General features: G+C 45.4%; 1 protein-coding gene across 1 annotated transcript in view; it reads right to left on the reverse strand.

The window, feature by feature from the left end:
* Window positions 1-26,673, reverse strand: part of LOC146784520 (disintegrin and metalloproteinase domain-containing protein 9-like) — a 1,652,657-nt gene that overhangs the window by 983,568 nt on the left and 642,416 nt on the right. The window contains exon 10 of the mRNA XM_085632972.1: window positions 1,931-2,006. Within this exon, the coding sequence (XP_085489098.1) occupies window positions 1,931-2,006 (76 nt within the window). The remainder of the gene's footprint in view (window positions 1-1,930; window positions 2,007-26,673) is intronic.

Consider the following 26,673-nt stretch of genomic DNA (forward strand, 5'->3'; position numbering starts at 1 on the left):
GTTAGGGTGCCCAGCTGTTGCTCCATGGACACCCTAGAGTGTTCTATGGCAACCAGTACTCTGTCCAGTTTGTCTGAGAGGGAGTGATCCGTCACTGCTGTAGAGTCTTTGGAGGTGGCCGGCTGATTGCTGGTGGAAGCGTTCGAGGTAGCCCCCTGGGTCACTGCCACTGCTTTGAGTTTCCCCATTGTGTCAGCAGTGGCGTCGCGGGAGCGGCCGGCAGTGGCGCTCTAGGTTAGCTCTGTTGTCTCTGCTGGCGTCGCATCTTCCCGCGGTGTGGCTGAGTTTTGTCTTGTGTCCCCTACAGGAGGTAGTAGATGGGGCAAAGGGGGCTGTGTCCCAGGAAGGGGGGAGTGTTCAGGTCCGCATAACTGGGGAGTCTTGTTGGGCAGGCCCTACTGGGTCGTTCCTGCAAGACCACTGCACCTGCTCCGGGGTGGTCCTTTCCAGTATCTTCCACGGTCCCCGTGCCCGCCGCACCACTGTGTTGCCACTCCCCACGCTGTTGGCAAGCTCTCTATGCTAGTGCAGGGGGTGGGGGGGCCCCCCGCTCTGGCACTAACACAGGCCCCTCTGCTTCGGGACGTCACTTGGTGTGCACCTAGGCTGTGCTCAGAATACACGAGTTTTCGGGCACCATGTTGAGGTCAGGCAGGCCTTATGAACAGTCTTTGGCAGGTTCTGGGTGATGTTGCGGGCTCCTTCGGCCTTTGCTGCAGGGATGGGGCAGTCGGTAAGCATGTAGGGGGAGTCCAGGCCATGAGCACTGAGGAGCAGTTAATCGCCGTGCTACCGGGGCTCAGGAAAGGCACAGAGGCGCCATCTTAGGGTCAGGCCAGCCGTTATTTTCTCTGCGGGTACCCAGGCATAGGCAAGACCCGCTCAGCACCCACGAACGCAGCGGGGAACCCACCAGGCCTCACCTGCCTGTGTATGCTGTTGGCGATGTCCTCGGGCGGGAGCCGCAGACAGTGTCCAAACAGATTCCAGCCGTCAGGGTGAACCGCGAGGTCAATTGCGTGGGCGCCGACGCGTCTCGGCGATCCCAGTCCACCGGGCCAGTACCAGTGTCTCCGGGCGTATCTATGGTTCTATCGGGGGTCCGGTAGGAATTCACTGTCTGTTGCCTGCATCGGGGCCCCTGCCTTGCGGAGGAGGGGGAGGGGGCGGTCCTCCCAGGGCGTGCTCTCAATCCCCGGAGCCACAGCGCCTTCGTTCTTGGGCTTTGATCGACCGGCCGTCTCCTCCTATCATTGGCCTCTCGCAGGGCGCCGAGTATCCGCCGCAGAGTATTTTAGGGCTGCATCAGAATTAAACGTTGAGACGGGAGTCACCAGGAGGTACGGGCGCCATCTTGCTATCTGTGCCGCTTCGATGTTTTACAGGGCTGTGTTCTGGCTCTGCGAGCCCACGATTTCCCTTTCGGGGTCAGCTCCGAGTGCCCCTCACAATCCGGTGCCGATTGGTGTGTGCAGGTACCGGCTGGCGCAGAGTGAATAGGCGAGGTGTAAGCCCGTTCACGGAGCCTCAGCAGATCGCGTCCGCCATAGAAGCCATCTTGGCCACGCCCCCATCACATAGTAGTATAGTTACTCACAAATTCAGAGGTGTACAAATAACCACTGCTCCTAAATTCAGTATCTTGTGTACATTTCAAAAATACATGCTTCTTTCATATCCATTTTTACTCTTTTGCCATCTAGATCGCTATAGACAATATACAACGTAAAAGCACGAGACTGACAATTGAATGCTACCTCTATCAACACAGATTTTTGATATTCTATAAACTTATGTTCAGAGTGTAAATGACCTGCTATGAAGGTTGTCGGATCATTTAAAATGCAGGCAATAAAAAAGATCTAACAAATACAAAGCACACAATTTGCTAACTATTTAAATGAAATACAAAAATATACAAATATCTTACAGTTGCTAATGCTCCTTGTTGTGGTGAACAAATACTCCCAAAATATGTCATTCCACCAGCCATATCACCATCAACTCTGCAACATGAAAGAGAAGGTTGATTATAATAAAAAGTCTCAATGAATAGGTAAAAATGAGGACGCGTTTATTTAAAACCTTTTGTAAAAATATAACGAAGTTTCAATTAAGAATTTGAGACTATCTTCAAAATCCAGGCAACCCCGAACGAAAAATCAGGGACCAAGAAAATGTACCCACAATTTTCTATATTCATTCTGAAACACTTTTGAACAAATAGCTTTAACCTAATTTATATCAAGGCTGTATCTGACCCGGTCATTAGCTTTCTTTACTTTTTAGGCCTTGCTACAGACAGCTTTAGCCAGCCTTCCCTGAGGAGATCGCCAGTGCTGTTGAATGCATGTGCTACAAAGATGGAGTAAATCCTTGCAAAATGTCAATCAGGGCAGAACTGAGTGAGCTACAGATGATCGTGGGACAGGCCACTGACAATATCCGTGTGGTAGGTCCCCCAAAACAGCTGGCAAGCAGGAAGCTAAGACCCCAGCTAAGATCTTGTGACTAACATGGGAGTGAGACACAATCAGCTAAGACGTGAGAAACCTAAAACAAGACGTGCTGTAACTGTAGGTATGCAAATCATTTCACAGATACCTGCCAAAGTGCTGGTTGAAAGCGTGCTGTTCAACGATTCACACTATCAAGGAAAATGTGGACAGCGATCATTGAACAGCTGGATTGAAAGCCACCAGCAATCACAGCTGACCTACAAATAAGAATATGAGGAAAATGACAGTGTTCATAATTTAATTCATGGACAGAATTTTAAAGCCCAAGTGGGAGTCCTAGTAGACTGCCCGTAGGATACCTCCTACAACACTGCTGCATTAGTGTATGTCATGAACAAAGACCAATTTCTCGAGTTGAAACCATTCCCAACGATCACAGAAGACCGGCAGATATGTCTACGGCTATATCTACGGGGGCCTAAAGCCAGTCACCTGGCAATTAGTCACCTTCAAAACAACTGTTCAAAACACTGGGCCACATGTATCAAATTTGGAAATTGCGATCTTATGAGAATCGCAATTAGTTAATCGCTATTTCCAATGTATGAAACTCCATGAGTTTCATATACCAATTCTTGGTGGGCCGCAAATTGACCTACCTCATTAATATTGAGGTAGATCGCAATCTGCGACCGCCTATCAATCTCTAAAATCAAGGGGATGGTGGCCAGCTGGGGTCAGCAGACCACCATGTCCGTGGTTGCTTTTAAATAAAGCAATCTTTTTTTGAAAATGTTTTCTGCAAAAAAAAACGGGTTGCGTTTAAAAACAAAAATTACGTTGTCTTTTTTTTAAGAGCAGGCAGTGGTCCATGGGACCACTGCATGCTCTTAAAAAACGTTTTACAACCATTCCCAAAGGGAAAGGGGCCCTTGGGGACCCCCTCCCCTTTGCAAATGGGTTCCCACCTACTTGAAGTAGGTGGTAAAATTGGAATGATTTGCGACTGCATTCACGGCCACAAAACTTTCATACATACCATTAGGATTCGTTATTTGGAAGGCACTCCCTAAACAAGCCCCTTCCAAATACCAAATCGCAAACCCATTTTACAATTTGGTAGCAGGTTACTGAATCGCAAAATATGGTTTGATACATGTAAAAAGCCTTGTTTGCGTTCCCAAACGGGCCGATTCTGCGAATCAGCTCGTTAGCGAACTCAAAAATGGGTGATACATGTGGCCCATTATCTCCAGCTAATTAGCATGAATCGGGAATTCTTTTTAATGTCAGTATTCCCTAAACTTTTTAGGTTGGAATACCTCCTGTCCCATAGCTGTTGACACTCTACCCTGGTGTAGTGAGCGATAAATAGGGTATTGTCCGATGTCGGATAAGGGTAGATTATACAGTCCTATGCTTTTCTTTTCTGGACCTTGTGGTTTTATGTTTATTTTGTAAATCTTTGAGGTCAAAAATAGCCTGCACCTTTTGAATATGTCACACCTAATGACAGATCAAAGGTTGAGAGCTCTGTGGATTATTGAGTACAGTGCTAGAGTGGGGAAGCAGTCTATAAAAGGGGCGTGTCCACAGCAGCATCAATGAACCGAGAGATTCTGTGAGAGGCGTGACTCATATAACTAAGCGCATAGCTTAAACAAGTCAACTAGAATCATTTTGCTGCTTCCATTTTATCACCGGACCAGTATTTGGATGTCACTGAGTTTCCTGTTTTTTCTATCCAGACATTTCACACTACAAACACTTGCACCAAACTCAGGTCTATTTGCAATGTTATTGCTGTCAGTAAATTGAATTGAAATGTTTCAGTTCTGAAAATGAGACTGGGTTAAACTTTACTAAGATCTGTGGAAGAGGCAGTGGCTTGCGTAATTACTAATATAATAGTAGCTCGTGCCCAACATTTTCCTAAGACGGCCGCAGCCAGCACTTTCGTTGGTTAGGGGTGCCTGATGTATAGTCGGCTGGTTTCCCTGTGCTCAAGATTGCAGTGAACCAAGGACCAGGAGGTGGTATGAAGACAGACTTGGGTTGTCTCCTTCCTGAGATTTAAAAGCAGTTTTCCTCAACCATTCATTGCATCATATTTCACCTGATTTGTTTAGAAATTTGAAGTTTATGCATGTCCATGACTGTTTCATTTTACATGTTGCATTGTGGGCTTTACACACCAAAATCTGGCGTATTTGCATATTGCCTGTGACTACCTGATTTTCCTCCTAGTTTCTCCTTTGATCTGTGCTCAGACCTGTGCATTAAGCGATCCACCTCCAGTTCCCATTTTTCCTTAGCAAGTGAGTGAAACCAGACTAACCCCCCCCCCAACCTTTAGCAACAGAGATATTATACATCAGAGACTGAACAGAGGGTGCTCTGAGACTGCAGTAATCTGCTGTTAGTTGTTTAAGCTGTATTTTAAGGTATTGTAATACTTGTTGTTTGGCTAGGAGAGTGGGTTAAGTGTTGGAAAAGCAGTATTGTTAGAGAGCAAAGTTTTTAGGCCCTTACATACAGAACTCCGGAGTGTGGATTGAGCCCGCCTAGCTCCTAGGAGATGCTGAATTGTGAAGCAGTTTCCAGCCCCCTGCCCAGCAAATATTGCCTGAGGTCGCAGGCACCTTATATTGGCTGCTATTGGATGCTACATGTGCACTGATTGGAGGCTGTATCTGGTGTTTTTATTGGATTAGGGTTAGTGTTCTCATTGGTTGAGGATCTGAGGGTGCTGATTGGTTACTGGGTCAGTGATCTGATTGGTGGATAGGTTTAGGGTTTCTGATTGTTTCCTAGGGTTAGGGTTTCTTTTAGCCGTAGGGCTTAGGGTTTTATGCATGATTGGCTGCTACGTCTATGGATGGGATTGGTTATAAGAGGCTGCTGTCCTGTTATGTCTAGGGCTTAGAGCTAGTGTTGTGATTGGATAGAGTTAGAGATAGGGTTCCTATTGGCCGAAGGGGGTCACCTGATTACTAGGGATATTGAAGGCCAGGGTTCAGGGCGTCTCAGCCTGGCATTGCAGTAAAGGGTAGAGAGCAAGTCCAGACTGGCCGTACCAGGCATCAGGGGCAGTTTTGTTTACTGGACGGCCAGTTTTGTTATGAGGGTGGTTTTGAAGCAATGCTGCAAAGCCGTCCCCCAGTAACAAAATCAGCAGGCCAGCATAAACCATTGAGCACTCACTTTCAATTCCAGCCCCCCTGTGTTTTTAAATATTGTAGTTTTAAAAGCAACCCAGTAGAGATCTTTGCATATCTTGCACTTTTCAGCAACAATAAAAGTGTAAAGATATCGCTGGTGGAGTGAGCTGGAGTGTTTTTGTGTGGCAGTTTTGCTCATTTATGGCAGCACAGAGGGTTAATATGCCTGCTGCAAAGAATGTGTACCAGGCAGATCAAATAAATGTATTGTATGTGCATAGGTCTGTGGGTTACTGCTTTTGTCACAGAGATCCTTTTGTTACTATGCAGTTCATAAGTTACAATAGTAATCTAGCATAGTGAGCTATGAACTGCCATCAAAGAGCTGCATGCAAACAGTACAGTACAGGTTAGAGAGTTATGTTTATTTTCAGTCTTTCATTATCCTACTGTTGCCAAAAGGGGTTTGCTTTGGTAGAAATACATTCTTTATTAGTAATTAGTATTTGAATCCTGAGTTTGTGCCTCTCCAGCCCAAGCACTCTTAAAAAATGCCTGACATACACAAATATAATTGTCTTTGTGTGTGTTTGAAGTAAAAGCTCTAACAACATAATCTGGAATGAGAGGCGCTATAAAACAAATGAAATACATGTGAGAGAGGGGCACAGTTGAAGGGTAATAGTGAGGGAACCATTGAATGGCCCAATTAAGATTGTTGTATCCTGGTGCACTGTAAAGCCATCATTTACTATGTTTTAAAAGCGAATACAATCGAATATATAATAAACAATATGCACAATTTTTACAATTTGTTCACAAATTTTCTTTGGGGAGAACACTCCCCAAAACCCTCCTTGTAGTGGTTGGGTTCCTCGCTACGCAATGTACGGGGTTGGTCTGACTAAATCTGCCAAGGCTGCCTTGGGTTCCCTGTTTGGCCCTGGTGGAAAGGAGAAGGGTAGCTGCCTGTTTGAGTCTGGTTAGGACTAGGACCAGTTATGGTGCACAATTTTAAATACACCAGCACCCACCATACACCATCCACAACCAGATCAACACACTCACATCACATGTACTCTACGCATTTACTAGAAACTAACCCAAGAGAAGGTCCGATGTTTCAGCACCCAGTACTACAAAACCCCACAAAACATACCCATGCACCCTTCTATACCAGCTACCACACATTTGCACCATCACTTACCAACACACAACTCTATCCTATAACATTAACCAATCCACTCATCACTAACACAACCCAAATTCACACCTTACTTAACTATATCCCATCCAGACACACTCTAACTGCTCTAATGACTCCTAACAGACTACTTTTTGACACTAACAAACCTATACTCAGACATCCATCTTTTCTCCCACCACCACCCTCCTCTTCTTTCTACCACAATCTCACAACACTTACACTCCACTGAATTATACACATTACCCCTTGAAACAATCAAATCTAACACCAACACTTAACTCTAGTTCATACCCTCTTACATATAACATACATTCCACTCACAAACACATCACCGCCCCCTTTACCTCACAACTTCCACTCATAAACAATACTCTACAAACAAATCATTCTCAAAAAAACAAACACATCAGCATCTCTTATCACTACTCCTCAAAAACAAATCATAACACACACATCAGCACAACAAAATCTCTCACACACAACACCTCATAACACTTTCCTTCACAAACTACAAACATACACCCACCTTCCAGACTACACAAATGATACACACCATGAACAAACTCCAATGCCAAGCTTTGTCTATTCTCCCACACCTAACAAATATACAACAGCAGCAACTCTCTTTTAAATGCCTCTCATCCATTGAACAATTTAGAGCCTTACTACTTAACCCATATGCTGCACCACCACCCCAACCCATACTTCTTCTGCCCTACACAGACACAAATAAAATAAGCGACCTGTCACTCCTCAGAACTTTGCTTCTCCATGTCTACTGCACAACAAAACTACACTACAAAAAGAACACAGCTCAACAACTCACTCTCAAGCACCGTCTCCACCACCTACACGAGCAGACCCGTCCTGCTGGACGAGGAACACAATACAGAACATCTACACAATTGCTATCCTCATACGGCTAATACCAACGCTAAAGACACACCTGCTACAAGCCCACAAAATACTGCTCACTCTTCTACAGAAAAAAGTTGCGCTATCGCCAAAGAACATCCTGTCTACTAATAAATGCTCGATCGCTCTCTAAAAACAAACATTACATTTACGACCTTCTCACTGACACAAAACCTGACTTACTCTCCAACACTGAATCATGGTTGGGAGATGATATGGCTCTAGTCATGCCTGAAGTCGTTCCTTTAGGCTATCAAACTATCACACAAAATCTTATAGGCAAAAGAGGAGGTGACCTAGCTGTTGTGTTGAGGCAAACATTACAGATCACTAAAGCTAACAACATCTCCATACAGGGTTATGAGGCCCTTTTCACCAGATGCAATCCTACACAATCTTCTTTCTGTAACTTCCTGCTCCTTTACATACCTCCACCTAGAAATGCAACATTCCCAGACACACTTCTAGACACAGTTTCAAACCTGATAACACTACACTCCAAACTATGAATTCATGGTGACCTCAACATTTGGTTTGACAAACCCAATATGTCCCAACCGAAAACAATCATCACTGGCCTAGACGCACTGAACCTGCATCAGATCATCCACAAACCCACACACATCTCTGGACATTTCCTAGATGTCATATTTGCTAATACAGAACTAGTTACCTTTCAAACAAAGACTCCAGTCTTTGTAAATAACACAGAGAAATATGCCTAAAATTACCTTCTGTACATCCACCTATCGACCATGCAGATCTACCATGCAGATCTAGACACAATAAATTGTTAAAAAACTAAATGAGTGGCTAAAGGAAGCTTTTGATATCCTGATACCACTAAAAACTACACAACATAACAAAAGAAAACAGACACCTTCGAGTAATACAGAGATAAAATAGATAAAAAACAAATTAGAAAGCAGCGTGGTCACAATAAACGCCAATCAATACAAACTTTGCCTACAGAAACTTAACAGATTACACAAATAAGCTATCAAAAAAGCTAAGAAAAGGCACTCTTCAGACAGAATTCAAACTGCTAAATGGGCAAATAAAGAATTCTATTAAATTCTCACAGAATTTTGAAAACCAAATTGCGTACTCAAGATTTCACAGACAAAAACTGGTGAATCATTACACGGCCAAAGCAGACCTGTTGTACTCATATTTCAAACAAGGGCAAAGCACAAGCACCGACAGATTTCCAAGACCTCAATCCGAGAATTCTCTAACCCAGCCTCTCCGTTACTTCCAAAAAGTTCACACAATTAATTTAGGGACCTGGTCAAAGTACGCAGCCTGCCAGCAGCTCTTCTGACCCCTGTCCACCACAAACCTTCAAGACAATTCTTCTAACAACCTCTGCTGCTACACTGGCAAGAAGAATCATCAACATTCCTTAACTACAGGAATATTTCAAAAGAACTCAAAAAGTCATACATAAGCCCATTACTGAAGAAAACAAACCTGGACCCGCTGAACCCTGACAACTAGAGACTGATTATAAATGGACCTTTCCTGGGCAAACTGATAGAAAGAGCAGCTTTCGCCCAGATGTCACAATTCATTGAGGATAATGCCATACTTTCAGACTTCCAAACTTCCCTTCTGGAAAGAGCCAAAGAATCTGCCCTCGTTACCATCTGGGATGACCTTAAGAACACAGTTGACCGCAACGGGGTTGCTGCTCTACTTCTCTTTGACCTCTTGGCTGCCTTTGACACAGATGACCATAACACTCTGATACAAAGTCTCCAAGAAGTCGGCATAGAGGGGACTGCTCTAAACTGGATCTTGTCATCGATACCCCTCCTTTCTCGTCCAAACCCGACTTCACAAAAGCAGGGATCCCTCAAGGCTCACTCATCTCACCCATGCTTTTCAACATCTACATGAAGTCATTACCGGCATTGATCAATCAATTTCATCTCACGTGCTATAACTATGCGGATAACATACAAATATTCCTTTAACTGTAATGCCCCAAAGACATTGAAAACTCACCAATTTTCAGCTGTCTCCGAGCTGTTGATCAATTGATGATGTGGAGCCATCTCAAATTGAATGCTTCCAAAACAGAAATACTAACTTGTGGCGACTGGAGACATTTTGACCCACCCGCCGCCTGATGATCTGGGAACACCACCTAAAGTATCGAAGATAGTAAGAAACCTCTGAATGACCATGGACTCCAAGCTATCAATGAATGGCCAAGTCGACAAACTATCAAGATAAAGCTTTGTTACTATAAACACTCTCTGATGAATCTTCCTCTATCTGGGATTTTCACAAAAGGTCCAGGCTACCACCTCTCCAAACTAGATTACGCCAATAGCCTCTACCACGGATCACCTTTAACGACTATATAAAAAGACTGCATCGGATTCAGAACTCCGCTGCCAGACTTCTCTTACATAAAAAGCTGAAAGACCACATATCCCCTGCCTTGACAGCCCGGCACTGGTTACTGGTTGCCAGAAGATCCACGTTCAAGCTGCTTTGTATCACCAACAAAGCGATATATGGAACGGTACTGCTATTCATCAGGAATAAAATCACCAAATACATTCAACAAAGGAACTTCCGCTCTAGAGTGGACACTCACCTCAAAATCTCAACAAACAAGAAAAAAAACAAGGGTGGCACATCAGCCAAACGATGGAACTCTTTACCCCACAACATAAGATCCATGGATAAACACCCTATCTTCAGAAAACTACTCAAGAATTGGCTTTTCCCCACTTATCCACCACACGCAAACATAAATATAAAGCATCTGCGCTTTTATTTGGACTATAGAAATGTACCTCCATATGTGTATCGCTTTGCATAAAGGTGTATAATAATAGTTTTAAATGTATTTTAATAAACATGCCCCCGACATTGTTCTACTTCAAGAAACGCTAGGTTTAGGCCTGAAAAAGCTTTGTTTTGTCAGGTCGAATCGACAGTTTAAAACTGCAGTATAGGCTGCAATGGAGGGCTTGAGGCATCTTTGAAAAGTCTACTTTTAGCGGGTGCACAATGAGTACAACTGCCTACTAGTAGCATTTAATTTGCAGACCCTAGGTACCATATACGAGGGACTTACAAGTAAATTAAATGTACCAATCAGGTGTAAGTCAATTATACAATTTTTTGGGGGGAGTGCAAAAGCGCATAGCGCTGGTTAGCAATGGTAAAGTGCAGAGTCCCATGTCCCACCAGTAAGGTGCCTGCCACTTGGAGGTACACGGGACCGTTCATAGGCCATCTTGTGACTATTTACTACAGCATATCTGGAGTATACATCATTAACAGCCTACAACTCAAATTCTGAGAACATCCTTTTCTAATTTCTCCATCCATCCAAACTTGTAACCCCAAATGTGGAGTATGGATACCCTGACCAAGTCTGCCAAGTTCTCCATATTGCAACACCATTGTTTTCTCCTGCTAGGAAAGCTTATTGTCATGTCTGTGTGCCATAGCAGCACTGCTTGCCTAAACCAAACATGTTGGAAAGTGAACCGACACCAGAGCTCTTGAAATTGAGCTGCTGCTCTGGAGCCTGGCTAGTCCCACTCATTACCCTACCATACCATACCATTGTCTCACTCTGTTTGAATCACCATTTAAAATGAGTTTGTTAGGGCCCTTTCACCATTTGCGCACCCTCTCTCCATTCACACCTTCCCTCAAGCCCAAGTTGTTTCTTCCCCCAACTTCCATGTCCTCCTGGTCATGCAACTCCTCAGGAATATGCTCCTACAACGGAGGAGGCTAAGACCATGAAAAAATATAACCTTGTATACACCTGCACTTTCCAGCCTGAGCATAAGGGAGGCCAACATGTTGCTGTGAGCCTGGGGTAAGGTCGTTGTGCTTTCTATGACAATCTTTAAAATTAAAAAATAGCATCATATGCCTGTGTAGTAAAATGCATTCCAGGTTTTACGTAAGACTACCTCAGGATTTTTTTTTTTGTGTTTTAGTACTTTGACTTTCTTGCATGTTTTAAAATAAGGCCGATATCGCATTACTACGATTAACATTATTCCACGTTATAGGGTCGATGATCCACTTTAATCTGCTAGAACAAACGTAACTACTTCCCTCATGAATTAAGCACTAGCTGCACTTCTACAATAAAGCTTACGATGAAAATAATTCTCGTAGTGCTCAAAAAATTCAACTGCCAGTCTGTAGCCCTGCGACACTCACCAAAGTGTGCAAACCAATTTATTTTAGAGTAGTACTTTCATTATTAAAAGTAAGCATAACTCAGAGGGGGAAGAGAGGGGGTGCGGAAACACTCATGTGTGGCAATTGGAAACATTATGACCTGCTTGCCGCCTGGCCATATGAACTGGGATCACCGCCTAAAGTATCAAAGGAAGTAAGAAACCTCGGAATGACCAAGGACTCCAAGCTATCGACGAATGCCCAAGTGGACAAACTAGCAAGATCAAGCTTTGTTTCTATAAAAATGCAGCAAAGATTTTTCCCTCATTTGAAATTTCCACCCAAGGTCCTACCTACCATCTCCCTTGTTCTGTCCAAACTCAATTATGCCAATAGCCTCTACCACGGATTACCTTTAACAACCATGAAGAGACTACAACGGATTCAGAACTTGGCTGCCAGACTACTCTTGCATATCAAACCGTGAGACCACATCTCACCTGTCTTGAAAGCCCTGCATAGGTTACCGGTTGCCAGAGGATCCACGTTCAAGCTACTTTGTACATCCACAAAGCAATACATGGAATAGGACCGCTCTTCATCAGGAATAAAATCACCAAACACACTCAACAAAGGAACCTCCGCTCTAAAAGGGGCATCTCGCCTCAAAATCCCTAGATACAAGAAAAAAAACATGGGTCGCACATCCTTCTCTGTTCAAGCAGCCAAACTATGGAACTCTTTACCCCCCAACATAAGATCCACCGACAACCACCTTATCTTCAGAAAACTACTCAAGAATTGGCTATTCCCCACATAAGCACCATACGCAAACAGAATTTTACAGCATATCCCTCTGTATATAAGCATTTATTTTCACTATAGATATGTACCCATCTTTGTGTATTGCTTTGTCTAAACATGTAGATTAATTATGTTGTTAAACAAAAAAAAACAACAACAAAAAACATCTTTGGTTTACATGTACTTGCTTCCACTGTGCAACTATGTACCTTCTATGTACTTGGATCTGAGTCTGTTACTTTTCTCCTGAAAAAGCATATCCAATGCACTACCCTATTTCTCATCCTGTACCTCTATCAATATCTTTAATCTACATATACTTACCTCGTTTATGCATCTATATACTTTCAATGTACTTATGGATCTATATATTTATCACTTTTTCTAATTTAGCACTTCCATTGCACTACCCTATTTATCATCCTATACATCTCTCAATATATCTTCTAGCCCAACTTTCTGACTCATCTCAAACTTCTTTCTACTACTCTTTCCAATGCACTACCCTATCCCTCACCCTATACATCTATCAATATATACTCTACATCCACGCTCTCATTTATCCCAAACCCCATACCACCACTATGATCCCCAAAATAACCCTTTCTAGACCCTCTCCTAGCATCATCTGACACCTCTATTACTATACCGATCCCCCAAAACAAACCTTTCTAAACTCTCCCCTCTGACTCTTCCCCTACAAAACCCCTTTTGACTCATCCAAAAGTCTCCTCCTACTGCTATGACCTAAAAAAAAGGAAAATCCAAATCCTTCACTCTTCTATCCCTCCACTATCATTTTCAATCAAAATAACAGACTGACATGTTCACTTCTCAAATTCCATATTCCACTATACTAATTCACCACTAATCCTCAATGGGTTCCAGAGTAGCGTGCTATTCACCAATAAAGCATTTCAACACCCCATCAGGGTTACAAGCGCTATATAAATGCAATCCTTTTTCCCTTTTCTTCCCCTCCCCAACCCCTCTCAATCCAAATAACTGACTAACGTATCCACCACTCAAATTACTTTCATGTTTCACCATACTAATTCAACACTAATCCTTATGGGTTCCAGAGTAGCGTCCTACTCACCAAAACAGTGCTTCAAAACCCCATAGGGGGTAGCAAGCGCTATATATATACAAACCTCTTTCCCTCTTCTACCCCGCCACCTACCCTTCTCTAACCAAATAACTGAATAACATATCCACCACTCAAATTACTTCATATTTCACTATACTAATTTTCAACAATAATCCTTTATGGGTTCCAGAGTAGCGTGCTACTCGCCAGAAAAGCGCTTCAACACCCATGAGGGGTAACAGGTTCTATATGAATGCAAACCTTTCTTCCCCTTCTGTCCCTCCGCTATCCTTCTCACTCTAAATAACTGACTAATATCCACCACTCAATTTACTTTCATATTTCACAAAAGTATTTCACAACTAATCCTTTATGGGTTTCCGGGGTAGCGTGCTACTCGCCAGAAAAGTGCTTCAACACCCCATCAGGGGTAACAAGCGTTGTATAAATACAAACCTTTTTTCCTCTTCTATCCTTCAGCCATAATTCCGAATCCAAATAACTGACTAACCTATCCACCACATAAAATTACTTGCATGTTTCACTATACTAATTCAATACTAATCCTCTATGGGTCCCAGCGTAGCGTGCTACTCGCCAAAAAAGAACTTTGACGCCTCGTCAGGGGTAGTAAGCTCTATATAAATGCAATTACAATACAATACAATTAAAAAGGCAACCAATGCAAAGCGCTCAATAGGCTGGGGTACAAACTATTAGCACATGCGGGATACAACAGTCTCCAGAGGAGTGGGGATATTATGTAAGAAATCATTCCACTTTGTGCCAAAGAAAACCCAAACAGATCAAAGTGGGAGATTTGTGGTGGTGGGTGGTCACTGGGAGGGATGGGCTGTAAGAAAGTGGCTCTGTATATACTGTTCCCAAATAGGTACAGTGTGCACAGAGTCCACAGTCCCCAGAGGTTTGGCAGAGGCTAAAGTTAGATATAACCTTACTCTCTAAAGTGGTAGCTTGGTCGAGAAGTAAGGCAGTATCAGAGGACAGTGTCAAGCATTTGTTGTACACACTCAGTCAGCAAATGGTCTCACACACTCAAGAACTGAACTCTAGGCCAATGGTTTAAATATAAAAATATATGGTTGTTTTATTTTAGAACCAACAATAGGTATCAAAATATACTTTCTCAGAATGAGATACTTTAGGTAAATACTTTTCAATAGGCAATAGACTTTTGAATGCAATAGTTACAGTTGTTGCAATAGGCAACACAATTTCAAACACAATATAACATTGAGCTCAATGGGAATTTCTAGTTAAATGCAATTGATTACTTTTTGGATCACTTTTCTTACCACCGGACTGGATCCTAGATTCAGTCCTGGGACATCTCCTGTAAACAGTTGAGTAAAAACATTTTGGTTACAGTTGTGATTTTTAAGGAATATTATTGTATTTTAAAAGTTGACAAACTTTTTCACATAGAATCACCAATGTTATCCTATGGCAGGAAATTCACTTCGCAGGTAAGTGGGGTTATTGTTACTTTTCTAACTCAGTGTTGGATCCTGGATCCAGCACTGGTGCATCTCCTGTAAACAGTTGAAAGAATGTGTTTTTGTTACACAGGAGATTTTTAACGAATATTTGTACGTTTGCAAAATCGACACTTAGAAGAATTTCTGGCAAAAACCAGGTAATGTTATCCTATGGAGGAAAATCAAGTTAGCGGTAAGTACGGTTGTAATTACTTTGCAGGGTCAGTGCTGGGCACCAAGATCCAGCACAGGGATCACTCCTGATAACAGGTGAGTAAATTCGTATTTCGGCTGATTTTAGATGAATATTTTAAAGTTTCAAACCTCAGCGGCACAGGGTCAGCCAGGTGCAGAATGAGTTAGGCCCAATGTTATCCTATGGGAGGCAGGGGGCCTTTGGTTGGTGGCTGCTGGCTAGCAGGCCACGCGGCTGTGGGAGCTGGGCTTCTGGTCACTTGCTCAGGGCAAATGGGGAATTAGATTAGGACAGAGGTTGCATTCCCAGGGGCACTCGAGCTGCTGGGTGCAGGGTGCTTTTTAGCCGTCGGGCACTCAATGGATTTCAATGGAGAAGCTCAAGAACAATCAAAGGCTGCAAGCTCGGGGACGAAGATTCTTCAGGTGCGACCACCACTTCGAGAGGTAAGTTGGGTAGTTGGAGGATAGGTAGGCACCCAGGAGTTGGGCACAGGGGCCCGCAGGGCGCCGGGTGCAGGAGTGCCTTTTGGCGTAGGGAAATCTTACCCTCTGCTGGTCGCGGTTGGAGGGGTCCCTGGTTCTGAGGCTGCAGGCGTCGTCAAGGTGGGTCCTTGGGTGCTGGATTCGGGGTCACAGTCGCCGGAGAGACGTCCTTGTGGGCTTTGTTCACTCCGGCACAGGCCAGGCTTGGCGGGTGCAGATTGTGCAGGGTTTACGGTTCCTAGCTGATGCCAGGGCTTGTTACTTACTTTGAGCAGTACCACTGCTCGTGGGATTCCCAGTTAGTTAGAGTCACAAGGCTGTCAGGTCCTCCGGGGTTTTTGAGGTTGCTGACCACTGGAGACGCCGGGGTTTAGCAGGAGCAGGTTCAGGGTCGACAGGCTTGTAGGGCTGGGGCCAAATCAGTTGGTGTCTTCCTCTTGTTAGCAGCTGCATGGCAAGTCTTCTTGTTTCTTGATCTTCTTTCTTGTTTCGGAATCTGGATCTGAGGAAGGAAGGTTCAGGGTGCCCCCAAATACTAAATTTAGGGGTGTTACAGGTAGGTAAAGGGCAAGGACCAATGGGTCTCTTCCCTGGGGTGGGTACACCTCCTATCCTGCCACTCTCCTGTGTGAGGGGGGCAGTAGCCTAGTCCTGATTGGGCAGGGCGTCCCATCCGAATGCCGGGAGATGTGCTTCACCTCGCCTCCCCCACCTGAGGGGTGGGGTTGGCAGAGGCTGGCACACCCCCTTTCCTTCCTTGGGGTTTCCCGCCAGTCTTCCCGCCAGGGTGGGGGTCAGAACCGGTAGGGGCCAGTTGCTGAGTACAGCAAGTGGCCTGGAGAAGCTCACAAAGGCGGCATGCCTTTGAAGCTTCCACTGCCCATCCTGGAGGAGGAGACCTAGCACACCACCCAGGATGTGCATTGTTGCAGGCCCGGGAGAGTGGATGGCTCTCTACCCAGGGGTCCAGCAACATGTCTGCTGTTTGGCAGCCTAGGCAGCCCCTCAGACAAGACGTGGATTGTAGGTTAGGTTCAGGGGGCAACTCCAAGTTGCCCTCTGTCGTGCATCTTACAGTAAATCCCACACTGGCATCAGTGTGGGTTTACTGTGCTGAGACGTTTGATACCAAACTTCTCAGTCTTCAGTGTAGCTAATCATGGTGCTGTGGAGTTCGTGTTGACGACCTCCCAGCACCATATAGTCTTAATGGCAGCACTGTACTTACAGGGCCCAGGAATGAACCTGGGTACTGTAGGGGCACAGGGCTCATGCACCTGTGTCCACACCACTGGCATAGGGCACCCAGCTAGAGGGGTGACATAAGTATGCCAGGGCAGTGTGTCTTGTGGGCATGGCACACAGGGATGTGTGCCATGTCGACTCTCTGTTTAGTTCTGCACCAAGACACTCAGCCTGCAAAGGCAGTGGGTGTGTGTCAGGGTACAGGGCCTCTAAGGGTGGCACAATAAGTGCTGCAGCCCTTAGGGGCCTTCTCTGGTCACAAGGCCCTGGGTACCTAGGGTACCATTTACCAGGGGCTGACATGTGGCCAGAGATTCCAATTGGGTTTAGGCAGTCATGCAGTTTTAGGGAAGGAATACAGGCCCCGGGTACCTGATTGGCAGGAGCCCAGGGCACACTCAGTGAAACTATATCAGCAATTCAGCAAAAAGTGGGGGCATACCATGCAAGAAAGATGGCACTTTCTCACATGGGCACTCAACTTCTGTTCGGTTTATGTCTCACCTAAGGCTGCAGGCTTCGATGTTGGAGAAGCTAGGCGTGCTACTCCTGGATCTCCCAGAGGGACAGCTGATACTGATGGGAGAGATGAATGACGTTATCTCAACGGACATGGACGCTTTGTGGGGGCATCCTCGGGGTGAAAGGTAGGAGCCCTAGGAGACATCAAAGACACTATGGGTTACGGTGAAGTATGGCATCACCACCACCGACCCTTAAACAACACACACGTCGGCAGCGCATGGAGGGTTCTCTAGATTAGACCACTTGATCACATAGTTCAGTTACCTGGGACATTTTAGAGGCCTCATGCACGTTGCGCGGGGCATATCCGACCACTCTCCGGTTAAGGCTCGGCTGATAGGTCGGTAGAGAGAGCACATATTACACCCAATAATTGACCCATGGTAGTTTAAAAATGCACAGTTTAAGGACAATGTAGGATGTAGAGCAGAACAGTTCTTTGTAGACAACTTAGGCTCAGTAGAATCCAGGATAACGATTTGGGAGGCGTTTAAAGTCATAATACGGGGTCACACACATTCTCAAATTGGAGTGCAGAAAAGGGAGCGGGTATTACAATGCCACTCTATTGAACGGACCATACGAGAATTAGAAGACCAAATAGGTAGGAGAGCAGGAGTCCCCACGGGGTGGAGCACCATTTAAAGTTACATCAGTGAGAACTGAGGGAGCTACTTGAAAATAGCGCTAGGGCACAGACGTTGGCCACCCAGCACAGACTTTATGAAGTGGGAGACAAAGCCAACAAATTGCTGGTGTGGTCAGAGAAAAAAGAACTGACAAATAAATGTGTCCCTGGGCTCCCAAACAAAGACATGAAACAGCGGCACAGATAGCCGAAGCAGTAGCAATAGACTATGAAACAGTATACTCGTCCTCGACAGAGAACTCCGAAACAGATTGTGGAGACTTTCTGCAAGACAGACTTGTTGCAGCTCTCCACAGAGGAGAGGAACAGATTAGACAATGATCTGACTGTGGAGGAGATCAGCTCAGCAGCAAGGGCTCTATAGTCTGGGGAGGTCTGTTAGTGCAACTGCTCAAGTGTATGTTTGACTAAACCACACCACATCTGCTAGACATATTTAAAGAGGTCAAATCAGTAGGGGTGTTGTCCCTAGACCAGAGAACAGCTATGATTGTGGTAATACCAAAGGAGGGGAAGCCAGCAGGGGACTGTGGGTCGTATGTACCGATCTCTTTCCTCAATTATGAAATGAAAATGTTGGCAAAAGCTTTGTCGATACTCCTCTGCATGGCGATCTCCCTCTTATTAATCCGGCTTTATGCCACATAGGGGGACCTGGCTGAAGTAACGCAGACTATTTGGGATCCTGCACGTCAAAGGGGTTGACACCACAGAGCCAGCAGTCCTGCTTTCGCTCGATAACAGGATGGCTTTCTAAAGAGTGGAGTGGCCTGATCTACGGGCTGTCCTGACTCGCCTAGGATTTGGACCAAAATGTATTGGGTGGATGAAACTATTATATAAGCAGCCATTGAGGCGGGTGAGAGCACACCCAATGGTATCCTGGGTGTTCTCCCTACATAAAGGGATGAGGCAGGGGTACCCACTGTCCTCATTACTATTTGCTCTGGAGCCCATGGCGGCGTGGGCCCAACAAGACCCTCTGATATGGGGTATTTCAGTTGGGGTTGAATGGGACAAGCGCATTTCACTATACGAGGATGACATTTTGCTATACGTAGGAAGCCAGGGAACTCTATTGACAGGATATTACAAATCTTTCGTTTTTTGGAGAACACTCCGGGTATCGAATACATAGGGCCAAATCCTTGTTGGTTCCATTGGTTGGAGGTCCCCCAAAATTAACATATAGGGGTAACGTCCCTCAAGAGAGGAAGGGGTTCAAATACCTAGGAATATACGTATCTAGAAACCCACAGGAGTTATTTGAACGGAATTTGGTAATGCATTTAGAGAAATTAGTAAGCCACGATATGCGTGGTCAGATGCTTCCACTCACTTTGATGGGCCATGCACCCTATTCAAAACGAAGACACTGCCCGCATGTTATATGTATTACAGAATAAACCAGGTCTCACCACTTTTTTTTCAGAAATGAGAGGCTGAATTGCGCACCCTGATCTAGGGTGGAGGAGCGCCTGCATTGCCCTGCATAAGTTGCAGAGAGTGGTATATGAAGGGGGACTGGCGATAACCGATGTCAAACTATACTGCTGGGCCTCCCAGCTTGTTACGGTGAATGAGTGGGTGTTTGTTGACCAAGGGGAACCAGCATATAGAGTTTACAGGGCCGCCATGGGGGCCAGAGGCCATCTACCATTGCTATACAATAGGAAAGCGGAGCAAGGCCTTCCGACACATACAAAATCAGTGATAAGGACATGGAGGGCAGCCACAATGTATCTAGGCTGGGATGCCAAATGAACAGCGATTATCCCACTCTGGGACAGTAATAGACTCAATAAAAGGGGTGGGTTGCATAGCACTAGTAATGGGAGCTTATAAGATTGGAGTCCCTAGGTGACGTCTGGAGAGGACAAGCATTTTTCAAGTGTGACACCCTACAAAAGGAATACAAGATGGGGAAGGGGAGAAGTTGAGATATATGCAGCTGGGACACCTACTGTGTAACTACATCCAGGAGGGGGAGGAACTGGCAGAAGTGTCGCCCTTGGAAGACCGGTTATTAACAGAACCCCTTGAGGAAAAGGCAATATTGTTAATATGTAGGAAATTAGTAAACAATGCCCCCCGTCTCCTGGGTCCCCTGAAAGCAGCGTGGGAAAATAATATAGGCCACATTGAAGATGATGAATAGACAGACGCCATGCAGGGCCCCAGAGAAGTCGGGATACGGGCCCGATTACCAGTAATTCAATTACAAATATTTCACCGTATATATTACCCCCAAACACTGCTATGCGGATTAGGTCATGTGAGCAATACACTGTGTCAGCGAGGGTGTGGACAGGAAGGTACCTATTATCACCTGCTGAGGGAATGCCCGGCAATACAAGAATATTAGAAGGCAGTAGGAAGTATTATGGCAGAGGTCGCAGGAGTAGAGGTCCCGATAGAGCTGAAATGGCTCCAACTGATGATCCCAGGCAGTGAAGCATGGCCTAGACACACAAAACTATGACTGGCTCTGGCCACAGTAGTGGCTAAACAGAACATTGCACGGTACTGGGGGGTCCCTACCGTGCCTAAAGTGGCAGATTGGTAAAATTATCTTGACTGGTGCAGGCATGCAGAAAGCACAATTTACTTGAGCAGAGGATGCCTGAAGAAATGGGAAAAGATCTGGGGGAACTAGCAGGGTTATAGAGGGCAATGAGAGGGTGGGGGTGGAGCGAATATGTTGTCTCTATTTGTGGACTACTTATGCACTATCAATACCTCTTAAATGTAAATTAATTTAACCAGAAGATGCGTTCATTCATATTCTGCAATGAATTAAAAAGAACATTTTAAAAAAGATATAAATATTTGTTAGGCCTGCTTACCAAATGTACTTATTACTTATAGTTACATTGTTCTATGTTTTTAACATGTCTACATTAAATGACTGCATAAATAAGTAAATCTTTTTTCATAACTATTTATCTACAATTGCTTCACTATTATATCCCAAAAATAAAACTTAGTTTAAAGCACAACACATGAAAAGCTTGAGTTTTATTAAATGCATCTTTAATCTACATATATTACCTTCCTTATGCGTATATATACCGTCCATGTACTGATGTATCTATATATTTATTACTTTTCTTCTAATTCCGCATATCCAATGCACTGCCCTATTTCTCACACTATACCTCTATCAATATATCCTCTATCTCCACTCTCACCTTCATCCCAAACCCCATACCACTATTATGATCCTCAAAATAACCCTTTCTAGACTCTTTCCTCCTCTAACGCTCCTTGCTTCATCTCATATCTCTTTTACTATTCAGATCTCCAGAACAAGCCTTTCTAAACTATTCCCGCTTGCTCTTCCCCCTCTATCTCCACTTTACTCACCCCAACCCCCTCCTACTGCTATGAACACCAAACAAAATAAATAAAATCCCCCAACAAAAAAACTTAGTCACTGCACTCTTCTATCCCTCCCTCTCCTCTTCCATCCCTCCACTCTTCCTTTTCAATCCAAATACCAGACTAGTATGTTCAGCACTCCAATAAATTTCACATTTCCCTATACTAACTCCCCTTTACTCATCCCAAACCCCCTCGTGCAGCTATAAACTCCCCAAATAAATATTCTAGACACTTCCCTATTTTAGCCCTCCTCTATTCCTTTTCAATTCCATTAACAGACTAACATGTTCACCACTCAAATTAATTGCATATTTCCTTATACTAATTGCTACTAATACTGTTTGGGTTCCGGAGTAGAGTGCTACTCGCCGGAAAGCGCTTAAACACCTCATCAGGGGTAGCAAGAATTAGATAAATGCAAACCTTTTCCCTCTTCTATCCCTCTTAATCCAAATAACTGACTAACATATCCACCTCTCAAATTACTTTCATATTTACTATATACTAATTCACCATTAATCCGTTATGGGTTCCGGAGTAGCATGCTACTCACCAAAAAAGAGCATTGACGCCTCATTAGGGGTAGGAAGCGCTATATAAAAACAATTACAATAAAATACAAAAAACAGACGATTAAGTTCCACCTGTGAGTGGATCACCTCGTTTAGCGCGTTCTCTTGAGCATTTGGGACCCTCTTTTTTCAGGGTTGGCTAGCCAAGCAAGGAGACTTCCAGTTTTATCACTCTCATCATGGACTTTTGCTAAATAAGAGCAGTAGTCATAGCCTCACAGTCTCTGTAGTAGATTACAGGGAGTCTCTTTTCCCGTGCAGCCTAGTTTCTTCGGAAGGGTTCTTATTTAGCATTTTTTTTAACCGGTGAAGTAGGTCTTCTTACATTAAGATGTCCGCTTTCAACTGTGCACAGACCCTGCGCATAATCACCACACACTGCTCTGGTTGTGTGATGAAGAACCTGTTAGTAAAGGTGTCTCCCATTACCTGCAGTCCCCATCCCTCAATGCTAGGAGCGCCCCTCGTTCTATTGTGACTGATATGCATGGATGCTGCACCAGGGATCTTTCCTGCTCGGGTGGCTAGTTTGTGCCATGCTCTAGCTGTGCTACCCACCGGGCCAGCGGTCAATAATGAAGCTGTCGGTTGCACAAATTGGAGGGCGTCTTTGAGGGGAATAGGATAGGATTAACAAAAGTTACTTACCTGTAAACTGTGGTTCTCCAGTAGTGGTATCTTTCATAGATTCACATGCTCGAATCATTCCCCGTCGTCGGAGTGGGAGTCCCACGGTACATAAAAATAGCAATAAATACGCATAAAATAACCATATCATAGGTAAATTAGAACCAGAAAGTAAAATAGCTAGAAGTTAATAGGAAAAATGTTTACACTTTCATGACTCGTCCATGTCATTATATATAGTCCAAACTACAGCCAATCAGGTGATAAAACCCTCCAGAATGTTCTCCCCAGAGACTCAGGCTCTCAGATGTTCCAGCACAAATGAGATAAAAGAGTAAAAGAGCATAGGAGAGCCTCTGAGGGGAGGTGGGTGGGTCACATGTGAATCTATGAAAGATACCAATACTGGAGAACCACAGTTTGCAGGTAAGTAACTTTTGTTCTTACCCTAGTACATGTTGGGGGTCTTGGGAATGTACTTGCCCTGCTGTTTGGGGCAATTGTGGGTGGGGAGGGGGGTTACAGGTCTGGCAAGTTGGGGTTTGCTTCAGTGGGAGGAGGGTGGGGACATGGGCTGTAGCTATGGTTTGTATGTTTGTAGTTCCGGACCGGGATAGAGAGCATGGTACTGAGGATGGGTTTTTTATCTATGGAGTAAGGAGTGGGCTGCAATGTGTTACGCTACAGATAGAGCTTCTTCTGCATATTCGATTTGAGGGGATAAAGGGGGTAACCTGTTGGGCGGTAGGCACCTGGGGCGGGCACGGTATGCAGAACTGGGTGACTGCTTTGGATCGTGGGAGGTTAACGACGCATGGCTGATAAAGCGCGTAAGTCACACGTCACTGTCGCCACTTGGAATGTTCGGGGGTTAAATGACGCCAGGAAATGTAGGAGGGTGGTGGCTTACTTGGAACAGCATAAGGTGCAAATCGCGTTGTTACAGGAAACGCACCTTAGTCCTCGAGCCACTTACACTTTTGCCAGCAAATGGGCGGCTGTGCGGAGCTTCTCTTCGTACTCAGGGTATGCAAGGGGCACGGCGATACTGATCAAGAAAGAGGTGCCGTTCGTGATGCTAGGTGACCATACGGACAAGGAGGGGAGATTTGTATTGGTGTGGGGCAGACTTGGTACTGATACGGTCACCATCGTAAACTGCTATGGGCCAAATGTGGATTCGCCTGCCTTCTTCACCATGCTATGGGGCAAGATACTGAACACGGGTTCCATGCATATCCTATGGGGGGGGGGATTTTAATCTCACTATGGCCTCGGGGCTTGATAGGTCGGATGGTAGCCCGCAATACAATAAGGGAGCGAGGGATGCCATGGTGGGCATAGTGGCAGAAGGGGGACTCGTGGATAGTTGGCGGTTGGTGCATCCTGGGGTCCGAGAGGGGACGCACTTCACAACATATGCCAATACTTGGGCCAGGCTGGATTACTGTTTTCTATCCACTGGCTTAGCGGTGGATCTAGGGCGAGTGGTGCACTTACCGAGGTCGTATTCGGATCACTGCCCTGTATTGGTCCAGGTGGCGCTCCCGGGTTGCGGTAAGGCAGCTCCCAGGTGGCGTATGCAACCCACGGCACTCTTAGATCCGGTGTTTCAGGCGGAACTGGGGGACGAGATAGCCGAGTTTTTTCCCCGCAACAAGGGGTCAGTGGACAGTGTTGAGACCATATGGGAGTCATTCAAGGTGACGGTCAGAGGGTATTACATATCTAAGAGCTTTGGGGTGCTAAAAGCAATACAAGGCTCGCTCACCAAATTAGAGTCGGAACTAGCGGAGCTGGAAACTAGGATGGCCCAGGAACCGATGGGGCCGCTCCATAAGGAATTCCGAGAACGACTCACGTTGTACGAGCGGGAAGCAGATAGGGAGGCCAAATTCAGGGGTAGATACTGGCAAGCCCGCCGATATTGCGAAGGAGAGAGACCAGGTCGCGCCTTAGCGGAGATTACTAGGCATGCACGGGGATCCACACATATATTGGAGATCAGAGATCGGGAAGGGGCCCTCTGTCAGGATACGAAGGGAATCTTGAGTCAATTTACTGCACATTATGAGGAGTTGTATGAAGCCCGCAGTGGTGGGGAGGCGGTGTTTGGGGACTTTCTGGATGATGTGGCGTTATGCTGGTTAAGCAATGACCATAGGGAATTTCTCGGAGCCCCATTTGAACTGGATGAGATACGGGAGGCGATTATGTCTCTGAGTAATGGTAAGGCGTCAGGGCTCGATGGACTCCCAGCTGAATTCTATAAATGCTATATTGATATCATGGCTCCGGTGCTTCGGGAGGTGTATGAGGACGCACTTGAGGTAGGAGTGCTTCCAGGGACAATGAGGGAGGTACTGATCACCTCATTGTTGAAGCCAGGAAAAGACCCGGCGGAGTGTGATTCATATAGGCCGCTCTCCCTAATCAATTGTGACGCAAAGATCTTGGCGAAGGTGCTTGCCACTAGGCTCTCTCTGCTGATGACGAAAATTGCCCTTCCAGATCAGTCGGGTTTTGTTCCGGGTCGCTCGACGGCCAGTAATTTGCGTACGCTTTTTTCCTTGATCACTACGATTGCGCCGGAACTGCCAGTAGCGGCAGTATTTCTTGATGCCACCAAGGCATTTGACTCGGTCGAGTGGAACTACCTGTTTGCCATCCTGTACAGGATGGGTTTCCCCAAAATATTTGTTGCATGGATCAAATTGCTCTATGCTGACCCGAAAGCGAAAGTGCTGATTAATGGTGAGGTGTCCGACTCGTTCCCGCTGACAAGAGGCACTAGACAGGGGTGCCCGCTCTCCCCATTATTATTTGCTATCGCGATGGAACCTCTGGCGTGCCGTATCCGACAATTACATAAGCAGAGTGCCTTTAAATGCTACCAACGGCAGATTGATGTGTCTCTCTATGCGGATGATTTAACGTTGTATGTGGTAGATCCGCAGGTCAACCTTAATCCGCTGCTCCGAGAATTCTTAGTGTTTGGGCGCCTGTCGGGCATCCAAATAAATTGGAAGAAGTCGCAATTCTTTCCCCTGACGCCTGCGGTGGGCCGCTTTCCACTGGACTACCCGCTGGACTGGTGTGAGTCGGATCTCGGATATTTGGGGGTTCAGATCTCGAAGGTAAGGGAGGAGACGTTGCGGCTGAATTACGGTACCGCCATAACTAAGCTGACGGAGGATGTTACCCGTTGGGTGTCTCTGCCGCTCACCATGGCAGGCAGGGCTTCGCTGATCAAGATGGTGGTATTGCCTCGCTTCTTATATTTTTTCCAGAACATTCCGTACTATCCGGGTACGTATTTCTTTAGAACATTGCGTTCCGAATTATTGCGGCTGTTTTGGGCTGGTAAGCAGCCTCGACTGGCATGGTCGATTATAACTCGGCCGTACGCATCTGGAGGTTTTGATGTACCAAACTTTCTGGAGTATTATTTGAGCGCGCAGGCCCACTTTGCTTATTACTGGTTTGCACCTGTGCCCTTCCTGCCGCAGCTGGCGGTGGAGGACTGGATATCCCGACCCCTACCGTTGACGGGGGTTCTTCAGGGCCCATTAAGCGCATTTGATACGCCTTTCACTACGGTGCCGTGCACGGTAGATGCGTGGCAGCGTATACTACGTCGTCTGGCGCTTGGCTTTCTGTATGCCCCGACGTTGCCCCTAGTTTA

Source organism: Triturus cristatus, chromosome 11, assembly GCF_964204655.1.
Source record: "Triturus cristatus chromosome 11, aTriCri1.1, whole genome shotgun sequence".
Taxonomy (NCBI): Eukaryota; Metazoa; Chordata; class Amphibia; order Caudata; family Salamandridae; genus Triturus; species Triturus cristatus.